The sequence below is a fragment of the Dreissena polymorpha genome, chromosome 12 (genome assembly GCF_020536995.1).
Source record: "Dreissena polymorpha isolate Duluth1 chromosome 12, UMN_Dpol_1.0, whole genome shotgun sequence".
Taxonomy (NCBI): domain Eukaryota; kingdom Metazoa; phylum Mollusca; class Bivalvia; order Myida; family Dreissenidae; genus Dreissena; species Dreissena polymorpha.
In genome coordinates, this window is record NC_068366.1 from 27,017,112 (window position 1) to 27,031,891 (window position 14,780).

The 14,780-nt window shown below is 40.5% G+C and overlaps 1 protein-coding gene across 1 annotated transcript; it reads right to left on the reverse strand.

Moving 5' to 3' along the window:
• Positions 1 to 1,145: 1,145 nt before the first annotated feature.
• Positions 1,146 to 6,942, reverse strand: LOC127852476 (BTB/POZ domain-containing protein 6-B-like). Its single transcript, XM_052386432.1, has 4 exons — positions 6,373 to 6,942; positions 3,356 to 3,415; positions 2,832 to 3,010; positions 1,146 to 2,356 (listed from the first exon to the last, which is right to left on the reverse strand). The coding sequence occupies exons 1-4, from the start codon at positions 6,940 to 6,942 to the stop codon at positions 1,261 to 1,263; spliced, it is 1,905 nt and encodes a 634-aa protein (XP_052242392.1). The 3' UTR covers positions 1,146 to 1,260.
• Between the last annotated feature and the right edge of the window lie 7,838 nt (positions 6,943 to 14,780).

The following is a 14,780-nucleotide window of genomic DNA, read 5'->3' on the forward strand; positions in this document are numbered from 1 at the left end:
TCCATATTTTATTAAGCTCGTCCAGGAAATTCGTTAGTAAGCTCGCCTAAGGCTCGCTTACTAACAAAATTCCTGAACTCGTTTTATAAAATATGGTATGATATGACAACTCGTGCCAGATCCTATATGTATGTATGAATGTATGTATGTATGTATGTATGTATGTATGTATGTATGTCTGTCTGTCTGTCTGTCTCTCTGTCTGTCTGTCTGTGTGTATGTGTGTGTATGTGTGTGTGGGGTGGGTGGGTGTGGGTGTGGTTGGGTGTGTGTGGGTGTGGGGGTGGGTGGGTGTGGGTGGTTGGGTGGGTGGGTGGTAGGCAGGTACGTAGGCAGGTACGTAGTCAGGCAGGTAGGGTGGGTAGGTAGGGTAGGTAAGGTAGGTATGTATGTATGTATGTTGTATGTATGTATGTATGTATGTATGTATGTATGTATGTCAGTCTGTCTGTTGTATGGACAGCGTTCGGTTCTCTCTGTCTGTCTGTCTGTGTGTATGTGTGTGTATGTGTGTGGGGGGTGGGTGTGGGTGTGGGTGGGTGTATGGTAGGCAGGTACGTAGGCAAGTAGGGTGGGTAGGGTGGGTAGGTAAGGTAGGTATGTAGGTATGTATGTATGTATGTCTGTCAGTCTGTCTGTTGTATGGACAGCGTGTTCTCCTTCTGACGCCGCTGTAGGTTCACTTTAACAACGCACTAACTATATTCATTTAAACATGTGCATACCATATACGATGAAGTTGTAGCAATAATAGCTAATCTTATAATAAATGTACAATACATAAATGTTCAAAGGCAATGCACATTGTGCAGATATAATACATCTTTAAATATACCGTTATTCTTGTCCACAATAATGGGGGACGTCCATTAAATACGTGACGCTCAAGACGGGTGGAGTGGGTGTTAAAAAAGTGTGACTATTTGTGACATTGCGGGGAGGGATGGGTCAGGTCGGTGTGACGTCACACATTTAGTTTTCTAATTTTATTTCTAATTTATGGTGTTGTTTTTTGGCAGAATATTAGAGCTTTAAAGAAAATTTCGAAAAAGTAAAACATTTAAAATAGTTTTATATATGTTAATTAAACAACTCTTTATTTGCAATAATAAAATATAAAAATAATGTAGTGATTCATTCTGTCATTCAATAATGCATAGCCCCTACAATCAAACCATACCGCAATATGTGAACATATCTAAGTTGCATGACGATACAGCATTTAGCTGAATGCTGGTTTTGTATCCCGATTACGAAACTTCATTGTGTTTTATTGAAGAGAATGCCCGGAATCTGGCCGACACTGGCGTCCGTTCCATTGGAGCTGCGGTTGCTGTCCGTGAACTCAAACGTGACCCCGTCCACTATCAGCGTCCTCTCGCCGTCCACGCCTTTGTGGGTGGGCGTGCCCTTCATGATAACCACCACAGTGAACACGCGCCGCGGGGGGATCCGCAGCGGGCGGGCCAGGTACACCTCGTACTTATCTTTTATAGAGTTCGTGAATAAACTGGCGTCGTTCTTACGTATCTCTTCTCGGGTGATGTCGTCGTATACAAGGATCTGCAGCGCGTATGTCTCTTTTCCGGATGCAGCGCCATATATTTCCACCCCATAAAGAACTATTGGTTGTGAAACTGTGAAAGAAATGGCATCGGGCGGCCCGTTCTGCTTCCATTGACCGTCTGTTCCGGGAAACCGTGTTGCGCTGATCACGCTGGGATTGCGTGACGTGGTACTTAGCATTAAAGGCTCGGCGTTCTCCGTAACGTTCCGCGGGAACTGGTTTCGTTCCTGTCGGATGAACCTGTGAGGGAGTTGGTTTTCCTCACCATGAAAAAATTGAAATATAGACAGCGTTTCATCGTGTGACAGAAGCTGACCAAGTGAAACTTTCTGTGTGAAATAAGTCACATCCATCACCGGAAAACGTACGTAGTACAACAGCTTGCCAAGCACTTTGCGTCTCGTTTCATCTGTCGCCTGCTTCTTTTGACGTCTGCATTCAGCGTTCGCCCAGATGACACACGCCTCAAACACGGCCTGCTCTGACGCGCGCAGGTCGTCTGACTTGATGATCCGCTCCACGCACTCCGAGCACAACTCCGCAAACGACGGCTTTGCCAAGACAGCGTTACCGTTGGTGTATATGTAGCGGACACACTTCTCATACAGGCCGTTCTCATTGTATATATGCGCCTGCTCCATGATCTTGCACACGGTCTCGTCGTGCATCTCCGCGTCCAGGAACTGGAAACACAGGCTTGACAATCCCTTCAGCTGGAACTTCCGGGCCGCATAAAGCATGAACGGCGCGTTGTCGGAGTGGATGTCAAACACATCGGTATATACATACCTGGAAACACACGAGCAAATAAATAACACAATGATGAGATCACACAATGCCAACAGTGTGTGAGTGTGTGTGTGTGTGTGTGTGTGTGTGTGTGTGTGTGTGTGTGTGTGTGTGTGTGTGTGTGTGTGCGTGCGTGCGTGCGTGCGTGCGTGCGTGCGTGCGTGCGTGCGTGCGTGCGTGCGTGCGTGCGTGCGTGCGTGCGTGCGTGCGTGCGTGCGTGCGTGCGTGCGTGCGTGCGTGCGTGCGTGCGTGCGTGCGTGCGTGCGTGCGTGCGTGTGTGTGTTTATATAAAAAGAAGAGTTTACATTTTGAAGAAAGGGAAGTGTCTGTCCAGATGATATCAAGGATGTCATAATGTTACTTGTACCGGCAGATAAGCTGTCGTGCATACACATCAAGTGTTTGACTCTTACATACACAATGGTAGGTTTGGTAAGACGTGCTTACAACGTCCCACCACGAGCCATTGACTTACTGTAGCAGCTCCCGAAAGTTATGTGGCTTTATATCGGGGACGTCTATCCGCACGTCAGGTTTCTCCATGTGTTTTATGAGCGACTTAAAGAGCACTGGACTCCGCGCGAGCAGCATGTACTTGTGCGCACGAATCTCCTCACGTGATTCACCCACGGTGAATGTGACGTCACACGCAACCTATAAATAGTAAGGCGGCAGGTAACATACCCGGGCAGCCGGGGCAAATTGGGCATACTTTGGCTCAAAATTAAACTTTTCCCTGAAAGGTCACTAAATGAACTCGTGAAGGGGCATCATTACCTGACAATAAACTACTGTATTTACTACACGTACTGAGTCGCTTAATGTTATACATGTACGTGTCTGTATTATGCTTGAACATGTATGTTTGGTCACGAATCTTGATTAGTATATATTATCGAAATACACTCTTAAATATCGATCTGCGTCAAAAAGAAGCAGCGGAAATACCATATTTTATTGTTTGAACTTTTTAGTAAAACACGATGGTGAGCGGCCTACCTCGTACTTGAGCATGTAGCTGTTGGACTCGACTAACGTCTTCCCCGACTGCCATGCGTCCTGGAAACATATGAATGAACCTCCGATTTTTCGAGACTTCAGAGAAATCACACTTGAGTTAGTCTACATCAGATGATGGCGATTTCTGTTACAGTGTTCAAATGAGAAGGCCTATAACGGCGAGCAAGTATTCAATGACTAATTGCAACAAAGATGACCTCACAGACTCAAAGTACTCATATTGATACCCACTTTTATTGTTTAATCAAACATGAGAGAGAGAGAGAGAGAGAGAGAGAGAGAGAGAGAGAGAGAGAGATAGAGAGGAGAATAGGAGAGAGAGAGAGAGAGAGAGAGCGAGAAGATAGCGCAGATCGCGCGCTATCAGATCGCGATCCGGGACGTATCCGCTACTCGCTGCCGCTCTCTACGCTCCAATCTCTCCGCTCGCTCTCCGAGCTAAGCCCTCGACAGCGATCGCTCACTCGATCATAGGATCAGATACCTGAGAGAGACACCCCAGCGAGAAGACAGAGAGAGACAGAGAGAGCCTGCCATTATTCAGTCACGCCAGCCACTCTAGTCCGTACGTCCAGCGCTCATGAATATCATTGATCAGTCACGCCAGCCACTCTGGTCAATACGTCCAGCGTTCATGAATATCATTGATCAGTCACGTCAGCCACTTTATTCCGTATGTCCAGCGTTCATGAGTACCATTGATCAGTCACACCAGCCACTTAAGTCTGTGCGTCCAGCGTTCATGAGTACCATTGATCAGTCACACCAGCCACTTTAGTCCGTGCGTCCAGCATTCATGAGTACCATTGATCAGTCACACCACTCACTTTAGTCCGTACGTCAAGCTCTCATGAGTACCAATGATCAGTCACACCAGTCACTTTAGTCCGTACGTCAAACTCTCATGAGTACCAATGATCAGTCACACAAGCCACTTTAGTCCGTACGTCCAGCGCTCTTGAGTACCATTGATCAGTCACATAGGCCACTTTAGTCCGTACGTCCAGCTCTCATGAGTACCATTGAACAGTCACACCAGCCACTCTAGTCCGTACGTCCAGCGTTCATGAGTACCATTCATCAATCCCACCAGCCTTTCTAGTCCGTACGTCCAGCTCTCATGAGTACTCGTACCAATGATCAGTCACACCAGCCTCTTTAGTCCGTACGTCCAGCTCTCATGAGTACCATTGATCAGTCACACCAGCCACTTAAGTCCGTACGTCCAGCTCTCATGAGTACCATTGATCAGTCACACCAGCCACTCTAATCCGTACGTCCAGCTCTCATGAGTACCATTGATCAGTCACACCAGCCACTTTAGTCCGTACGTCTAGCGCTCTTGAGTACCATTGATCAGTCACACCAGCCACTCTAATCCGTACGTCCAGCTCTCATGAGTACCATTGATCAGTCATACCAGCCACTTTAGTCCGTACGTCCAGCGCTCTTGAGTACCATTGATCAGTCACACCAGCCTTTCTAGTCCGTACGTCCAGCTCTCATGAGTTCCATTGAACAGTCACACCAGCCACTCTAGTCCGTACGTCCAGCTCTCATGAGTACCATTGATCAGTCACACCAGCCACTCTAGTCCGTACGTCCAGCGCTCTTGAGTACCATTGATCAGTCACACCAGCCACTCTAATCCATACGTCCAGCTCTCATGAGTACCATTGATCAGTCACACCAGCCACTTTAGTCCGTACGTCCAGCGCTCTTGAGTACCATTGATCAGTCACACCAGCCACTCTAATCCATACGTCCAGCTCTCATGTGTACCATTCATCAGTCACACCAGCCACTTTAGTCCGTACGTCCAGCTCTCATGATAACCATTGATCAGTCACACCAGCCACTTTAGTCCGTACGTCCAGCTCTCATGAGTACCATTGATCAGTCACACCAGCCTCTCTAATCCGTACGTCCAGTTCTCATGAGTACCATTGATCAGACACACCAGCCACTTTAGTCCGTACGTCCAGCGCTCACGAGTACCATTGATATGTCACACCAGCCACTCTAATCCATGCGTCCAGCTCTCATGAATACCACTGATAAGTCACGCCAGTCACACTATATGTACCTCGTGAAATCCAGCGCTCATGAGTACCATTAATTAGTCACGCCAGTCACACTAGCTCGACACTGACAGTGCAAAACGATTGTGATTGAGTCTCCATGAACAGTACAACCGGTCAGACCAGTCAGTGGGTACAATGGACACCATGCGACGTGTGCAGGCTTCAAATAACCCATTTAATTAACGTGTGTGATTGATATGTTAACTGGTGGGCGTTGAGCTCAGTTGTTTGTTATCGGAAACTATATTAATATGTTATTTTCATGATAAGCATAGCTAAGTCGCAAAGATCAATAGAACAAATCAATATTGCGCTGCTGGTGCTACAATTAGACGGATTGCCTTGATTGTGTGTTGATTCGGCAACGATAAATGGTAGGCGATAGAGAAATAGTACACTGATTTCAACATTCGATTGGGTTATTCTCCCACAAAGCTCATGAGAAACGATATTCAATATCAGCCATGTCTCGGCAATATTACCAATCACAGCATGTTACCAGCAATTTAACCCAATCGATGCATCGATTTTATTATTGTTTAAATAACGCTGATGTCGTCATCATGTACTACATTGATTGTCATTACATCAAAAACATTGTAAATAACTGTATACCGCAGGTATCGGGTCAACGTACGGTAAAGAGAGGGAACACACAAAGTTTCCACAACAAACACAAACAGAAACGGTTTCAGTAACTTAATGAGCTAATATGAGACAGCTTTGTATTTGGGAAGAGACACCATATGTCAGCGTATTAAGAGATAAGAAATATGTGACATTTTTATCATTACTATATAATGGTCAGTGATAAAATATTACCAAAAAAATGAGATGCAGTTTTGGAAACGAACACCAACTGCTTATATTTGTATAGTTCCTCTAATGTTAAAAAATACGGTATTGACATACCGCTCTGATCTCATTATCCGTTGCAGGAAGTGTTATGACCACCCTGCTTGTGCGACCCGGTTTGGAACCTTCATCGGCGCTACCGTCATCCGGTGTGCGGTTAGGACTGCCGACATAGGACTCTGTGGGCGTGCGTAGGCGACTTTGCCGTGGCGTTACAGCACTCTCCACTGGCGTTCCCGTGTGCTGCCCTTGCGAACGCCGTGACTGCGTGTGCAGACTTTGTTGTTTGACAGGCTGCGACTTGCGCACAAAATTGTTAATATCTGGTTCCGGTGTGGGGTTGTCCACGTTTGGCGAGACGGTGAGCGTGCGCAGGAGACGTCTGTCTGCGCTTGGGGTGCGAGATATGGCTGCCGGGCTTCGGATCGACGCACTTCTCCCGTTCGGGTTTTCCTCCGCTCTATTACCGGTAGTTTGGTTGCTGTTGGCTCGTGTTTTGTTATTTCGTTCGGTTTGTAACTGTCTGCTCTGAGACGTGACTTTGGTTAGCCTAGACCAATTTAAACAATAAGTAAATGCCAAAATACTTCCAAACCCACTCGTACGTCGCTTATCTCTGTCACGCATGTTTAAAACCTTGCAGTTTCAGGAATTGAAAGAAGCTCATGAACAATACTTTATCATCAAAAGATTTATACGAATGAAAAACCTTTGCGTGTTTGACGTAATCCATTAATAATCTAATAATAAACAAGAAATGTCCCCTTCTGCGCCGCTTTGATTTATTTATTTTTTTATCATTTGGCAGGTTCAGATAATTATCTCCCGTCAAAGCTTATTACTTCCCTTGGATTTGTTTTTTTTTACCTTTGACCTTAAAGGATGAGCTAGACTTTGACCTTTCACCAGGCAAAATGTGCAGCTCCGTGAGATACGCATGCATGCCAAATATGAAGTTGCTATCTTCAATATTGCACAAGTTATAGCAAAATGTTAAAGTTGGAGCAAACAAACAAACAAACAAACCAACCAACAGACAGGGCAAAAACAATATGTTCCCCACTATAGTGGTGGGGACATAAAAAAATAAAATAATAATAACAATAATAATAATAATAATAATAATAATAATTATTATTATTATTATTATTATTATTATTATTATTATTATCATTATTATTATTATTATTATTATTATTATTATTATTATCATTATTATTATTATTATTATTATTATTATTATTATTATTATTATTATTATTATTATTATTATTATTATTATTATTATTATTATTATTATTATTATTATTATCATTATTATTATTAATATCATCATCATCGGGACGATCATTTTTCATCAAAAATGATGAAAAATGAATCATCATCTGAAATCACACTCACAAATTATTCCTCCAGCAAATGACCACCGGTTACTATTCCACAGGTATAATGGAGACGGTAGTATTATGCACATTTCATTGCTTAATGCCACGCGGCGGCGTTTTTCTTTGAATACAATATTGATTAATTGGTTATTGCGTCCCTAGAGCTGCTTACTTTGGACCTAAGTTTGCGGACTCGTATGGAATGTTTGAAAACTCCTTTGATAATGTTGTAAAGTCGATTCACCTTCTATTGTCCTCCACAGCGCTACGGATACAGAACCTTGGTCTACTGGGCCAGTATAGATCTGCAGCAGCTTCGGCGCTAATGTATATACAGAGAGAATGTCAGTAGACATGCAGTGAGTGCCTTTTAAATGTTACTTAATTATTGCGGTCAGTAAAAAACAAACACAACAAAACACACTTTAAAGTTAAATTCGATTTTTTCCGAATGCATTTGGCTGTTTCTGAATTGCAGTACATGTTAACACTATGACGTATGTCTTGAACGTGATAAGAACTTAAGATATCATAAAACATGTAGGAACAATATGTTTATAATTATATAAATCACACCATATAAATATATTCTTTCAATCAGGAGAGGAAGGGTGGGGTAAACATAATTCTGCTCCTTTTATTACTTACCAACTACTAAAATTGCGTTAAAAGGCGAACTTTTGTTGATGAAAATCTTGGAAAGCGAGACATAGTAATTTCCCTTAATATTTACTTTTTATATTTTTATTTGGCGTCGCGCTGAAGTGCGGCAGTATTGACGGATTGATCTTTTATTTCGTCCTCTGGTAGGAGGGTTGATCATAAGAAATGTCGGTTTATCTTACTAATGCACTTTGAAAATAGTTTTTGTTGAAATATCGATACATAATTATTTTAATATTTATTCCGTTGCGTTTGATTTATTTTGCATAACGAACATTTATTTAAACTGTTACTCCCGATCATAAAACAGAAATATCATTATATTTATATGTTAGGGCGTTATTTTCACCGTTAAAGCGTTGTTTAATCAAAGTACTGACAGTGCTGGTGTGACGATGCTTTTGAAAAGGGTGGATATAAAAGCATCAATTTAAGTTTATCTACATCACCACCATTGTGTATGTGGGTATGAAAATTTTGGGTACGAAAAAAAATGTGTACGAAAATTTTGGGTACAAAAATTATAAAAAAAAAAGTGGGTACGAACACAAATTTGGTTACGAAACAAAAATTGGGTACGAAAAATAATTGGGTAGGAAAATAAATTTGGGTAGGAAAATAAATATGGGTACGAAAAAACATTTGGGAAACGGGGAAGTAGTACCCGTGGGGAACTTGACCCATTCAGCGAATCTGGGAGGCGGGTTACATTCTCGATCAAATATAACAAGAACTATCTTTAAAAAAATATTTGACGTGTATTTTCTGTACCACTTATCTTAAAAAACGTTATATTACAGTAAAACATTTGTGGGTTATAACATAACGTTTCAGCAGATATATTCAAAACTTGACATGCTCTTTAATTACACCATGCTCTTTAATTTCACAATTATATCGATACCAAACTTTATATTTCGTTGTTTCCTTTCATAAGTTAACGATAATTGTGTACGGATGTGATTTCACATGCCCACATGTATGAACATATAATTTTTTCTCTGTTGATTATTGTTTTTTCTCTAATTCAATAAGCATATGCATGTTTATGCATACTTTTATGATGATTCCTGAAAGTAGGTATGAGCACATAGTCGAAAGAGCACTTGAATACGTGAGTTCGCCCATGAACACATGGTAAGGTTAACTAAATCTCCGCGATATGACCTAACATGTATTAAAAACAGCAAACAATATCCAACAAACGAATGATTTTTATCAAACATAGTATGTGCACTGATGTGGCTCTGTAATTTCTGTTTGAAAAGTTTATTAAATATGCAAAATGAGAAAGCACGCCTAAAAGCGAGTTGCATACATATCGTACGTGTGTGTATTTCAGAGTTTATTTACAGGTCCTACTGGCCTCTTCACGAGGTTATAGTAGCCCGACCTGCCCCTGTGACCTTTCAGGGGAGAAAGATTAATTTAGAGCCAAAGTAAGTCAAATTTACCCCGGCTTCCCGGGTATTCGCCAAAGAAATAATTTAGATCCAAATAGACCAGTGCACGGTGGCCAATGAGACCTTAATGTGCACTGGTAGTTAGACAATCTCAAAAGACAAATTCATGTCTGAACGCAGCACCGCTGCAGCACACAGCTCCGCCTTTATGGCCCACTTGTTGTCATCAGCCGTCGTCTTCATCCCCGAGACGGTTTCCCCAGCGCGTTGAGCGCACTAGGTACCGCCGCCCCGGGGTCCCTCTTTAAAGCCACCCCCTCGATGTTCTTGGGTTCCCCCCCCCCCGCGCAGAAGCACAAGACCCAGGTCCGTCCCGTATGTCCCCCACACTGGTGGTCTTGCTGTCCCGCCGTCCCCGGCCCTCTTCAGACGGGACCTCTGGCAGGTCCGACCGGCGAACTCTCGACGATAAGCAGCGGGTGACAAGTCCGCTGCATCTTGGAGAAGACAGCAATCCCAGCAGTGTGGAAGACGTCCGGCTCGAGGGTGACGGACTCTCCTGGATTAGCAGAGCCACCCGCAGAAGTTCCCCTCTATAAGGAAATATGTACAGGTGAGAGAATCTTCTGCGGGCGACTCTCGCCTCGGTCGCGACGCGCACGCTTCAGCAGCTGACCGAGCATACATATCGTACGGCTATTATGTTGTTTATATACCATATTCGCTATAACGTTTACAAATGGTAGGTTCGAAATAATTCGTTTTTTTTTTACACTCACGATCGCGTAAAACGTTAATTATACACGTTTTCATTCGCAATTTATTTATAAAATCACGACAAATGTCAAATACAATACAGAAAATGCATAGTTGTTTCATTGATCTATAAACATATAAATGATTGAATATAACTGATTTAAAATTAATGTTTTCAAACTATTATTAAATCTTTTTCCCAGAATATGCTGTCCTATTTATAGCTGAGCTTCCTTTACCTTTATCAGTGATAATCAGCGAGGTATGCCGATTAGAAAAATCGAGCTATCTCAATCGGACTGGCTCGGTCCTTTACATAGGTCGCCATTGTGAAGATTTTTTCATGGTATGTTAACTTAGACGAGCTGCTTCGCAGCATCGTCAAAAATAGCAGAAACATCGGGCTTAAACAAAATTATAGCTTCTTCGCTGGATGTTTAGAAGTTTGTTGATCGTGCATTTTGGTTGATTTTTTTGCGATAAGTTAGTGTTTTAATTCGATTAATATACTAATATTCAACAAACATCCGTTTTGTATTCTTTAAAGTTATTTTTATGAAGATTGCTGTAGTAACCGGACGTTAAAAAAAGACATATGCGTTGAAGGACCTTATAAACACAAACACACGCATACGCACACATACACGCACACACGCATAACTTAGTGAACTCCTCCCAAAGTTAATGTTCAATCAAGGTCCATGCATTGACTACTATATTTAATTCATTCTATTCAATTATTAATTAGTGTAACTTTTTTTATTGAAATGACAATTTCATTTTCCACCGAGGTGTCAGTTTCACGCGCCCACGTGTAAATCTAAACGTGCATTTTTCACGAGCGCGCGTGAAGACTATAAACTAATGACTTTTCGAGTATAGCTTTTTTACGGTTATATAGGTCGCTCATTGGTAAGACGTTGTCCTTTTATTTTGCAACCTGCTTAGCGATTATGGATATGATGGTCATGTCTTCTAAGCATCTTATCCACCAGTTGCGGTGGGGTCCCTGACAAGGGATCTCGGCCGACGCAGGTTTTTTTTCTAAACCCTTAGATGAATGGGTTGACTATAAAGTACAGTACTTAATGTTTTCACTTAACAAATATCGTTTAGGCTAGTATATGTTATTCACATGAACATAATCAACCTATTGTATACTTAGTTTTTGTGCAAAGACAAATGACACATGGCGTCTGAGATATTTAACCCGTAATTTATGTGACATGCGTATTTATCCGCAATACAGGATGACGATAATATTTACTAATTTTAACAGAATTAATCTTCAGTAATTTAAGCACGGAGGCATCATAAAAGCACATGAAATTGAAAAGGCCACGGAACGTGGCTTGCCACGAGGACAAAAACCTCGACGATATATTTCTATGTAGTGTGCTACAAACTAAGTCGATGCAATATCTTTCCTCTGAAACTGTATTCATGTATAGTACGAATGATGAAGGTAGGGGCTGTGGTCAAATGAACTCATAACGGAATAATGAGACGGACAAAAAATGAGGAATTGATGGGGAGGGTGAAGAGGTAGAGTGGCAAAATGTGTGGTTACTCGAAATTTAAAACTATGAGATAATCTACATGATGGGCTGTTTTTGAAGAGGAACTATCATATCACAGCAACGCCATGAACGCGGTCCGGCGATTGAACGAGGCCCGACAGATGCGTTTTCGAACTCACTCGGCCTGGAACAAATCGCCCGGTCGCCTGTACGTTATAAGTATTCCGTAAACATGGACAGGCGACGTCTTTAAATCGTGCTAAATTTAGTCTTCAAGACGGACACCCACTTTGTCGAGGGACCTATACAAACAAATAGGCCCTTGCTTTGTATGATATGGGGAAAACTGACGGGCCACCCGGTGGTATCATCTATAGACGAGTTAATTGTTATTGTTTACATTCGGGATTTTTCGCGCATGCGCACTGACTGGTTGGCAAAAACACTGGTTACAGTAACGTAAAACATGTATAAAGGGCTTTTGTTTAGTCAATTAAACGATAAAAAAATCCGAAATAAACATTACAACTCTTATACAATAGTGCAAATATATCATATTTAGTACCAATAAATAAATGTATCATCATATGTATAATTTCCTCTTTATAAAAATACAAATTAGTTATTAGCATCAGAGTAAACGTGGTCGGAAGACTAAATACTGACAATACCACACAACAAAACAATAAATTAGCCGTATTCTTTTTTATAGTAAGACTTAAAAAAATGATATTTAAAAACTAATAAAACATATTTTAATTTGATTATAACTATAAACGGTGTGGATATTGTTATTGCTCATCAGCGATCGAAAGTGTATTATAAGAGGCGCATTTGATCAATTATAAAACAAAGCCATTAAAAACGGAATACATTACAATCGTTAAATGTTGTGGTAATTTTCTTTTCCGTAGAATGAATTTTCGTTTCGTTTCCATTGAATTACAATATTAATAAATTTGAATATACAAATGAAAATAAAACCTGCATCTTGTGCAAATTGAACTGTCTTTGCATGTATATTGAAATCTCTTAACAAGTATTAAGGAGTGATACATTTAACAATCTAGAATTTTATGATAAAAATATATATTTATTTAATTTATTTTACACAAATATTGTTTATCCATTGTGATTGCTTGGTTTCATGATGGTGTTACGTGCAATGCAAGAACGTACAATCTTTACACTAAATTGACGAGTTTACATTTGCCGGTACCCGCGGTAAATACATCAATTGTGTAGCAGTAATATTGAACAATATTTTAAATTTAAAGTTATAAAGCACTGTATTATTATGATTAAACTGGCTTACATATAAATACGCATGTTCTTGTTAATCCGTTTCAGACAAATATCTTCTTTTTTTAATATGTTAAATTATTTATTAAAGCAAATGTTACGTATTTTGGCTTTAATATTTGGCTTGCTCAATATGACTGCTCAATATGCCAAGAAATGGCATGGAGGTATCATAAAGTCTGCCACATGTGGTCTATGCAGGGACCCAATTAAAGTATTGGTCACTATGTTTATGACACCGGCATGTTTTCTGTGTAATTGTCTGGGCAGTCTCCGATCATAACGAGATAATAGTGTCAAAATTGGTGTGCACAATTAAATAAAACAATGAGATTTATTAATTTATTTGTTGTGTAACAAGGTAAGTCTGTACAGATATATTAAGATTAAAATCAGTTACTATATGTTGCGCACAAAAAGCGATCTATTTAATGTTTGTTTTCATCCTTATTTGTGTTTTTTCATTAAATTTAATTTATTCTAAAAGAATTTCCATTTTTGAAATTTTGTATCTAAAATGGACGTGAAGATGCGTTTAGTAGAGATTTTTGTGGTAACCACATAACGAGCTCGTAGATAGTGTACGTTCCACTCCATAGCTCGTTTTAAGTAAACACAAATAATAACAACAATATAATCGTTCCAAAAATGAATTTCCACGCATGCTTATGTTTTATTCAGACATAAATAGTAAAATTATATTTGATACAGTTCATGAGTATCAATAAAAACGATGATAATGTCAACCTTCTCTATATGCGCTTATAAGAATTCCACCTCTTTTTGCCAACCAGTGGGCGGAGTCTAAACTTTGCAGGTGCGTGTGACGTCACGCGTTAACTCGTCTATACCGTGTTATAAGTTGGCTTACAGCGCACAGAGGCAGTATGAGTGAAGTCAATTTTGTTGGCAAATACATAAGCAAAACAACATACATAACATATGCAAATTGAAACCAACTCGTAGACAATATAAACTAGATCAATAGTGGTGAGATTATTTTCTGAAATACTACAAAAGCAAAACGACAACAAACAATATACATATATAGTTAATCCAGGTTAATTAATGTCTTCCACGGAGCGTATATTGACCCCCCTCTCATCTAGAGTTCGTGATGTCTTCCTATTCGAAGAAGACAACAGTTGCTTAAAATGTATAAATAACATCAATATTTTCGATTGTGATTTTTTTACCAGAGAAGCTAATTTTTCGTTATTATTTGATAGTTTTTCATTCAAAATGATGTTTTTACTAATTATTATCATAGCCACACGCTTCACACCTGTGGTTTGGCTGAAGAAATTCTCACCTCCGATTCTTTCATCGGAACCACCAGGCAACACCCCGAGAAATATCTGTGATGTGTAACCATAAAACTGGATTATGTTCGGACATTAGCTATCCGGATGTTACCAAAATAAACGCGGAAATAA

What these genes read in the sequence shown, in the direction of transcription:
- LOC127852476 (XM_052386432.1), bottom strand. Translation starts at nt 6,942, where the DNA reads ATGCGTGACAGAGATAAGCGACGTACGAGTGGGTTTGGAAGTATTTTG. An exon ending in CGGATAATGAGATCAGAGCG is followed by an intron (nt 3,416 to 6,372) that starts GTATGTCAATAC and finishes ATATGTTTCCAG; the next exon opens with GACGCATGGCAGTCGGGGAA. An exon ending in AACTTTCGGGAGCTGCTACA is followed by an intron (nt 2,357 to 2,831) that starts GTAAGTCAATGG and finishes GTGTGTTTCCAG; the next exon opens with GTATGTATATACCGATGTGT.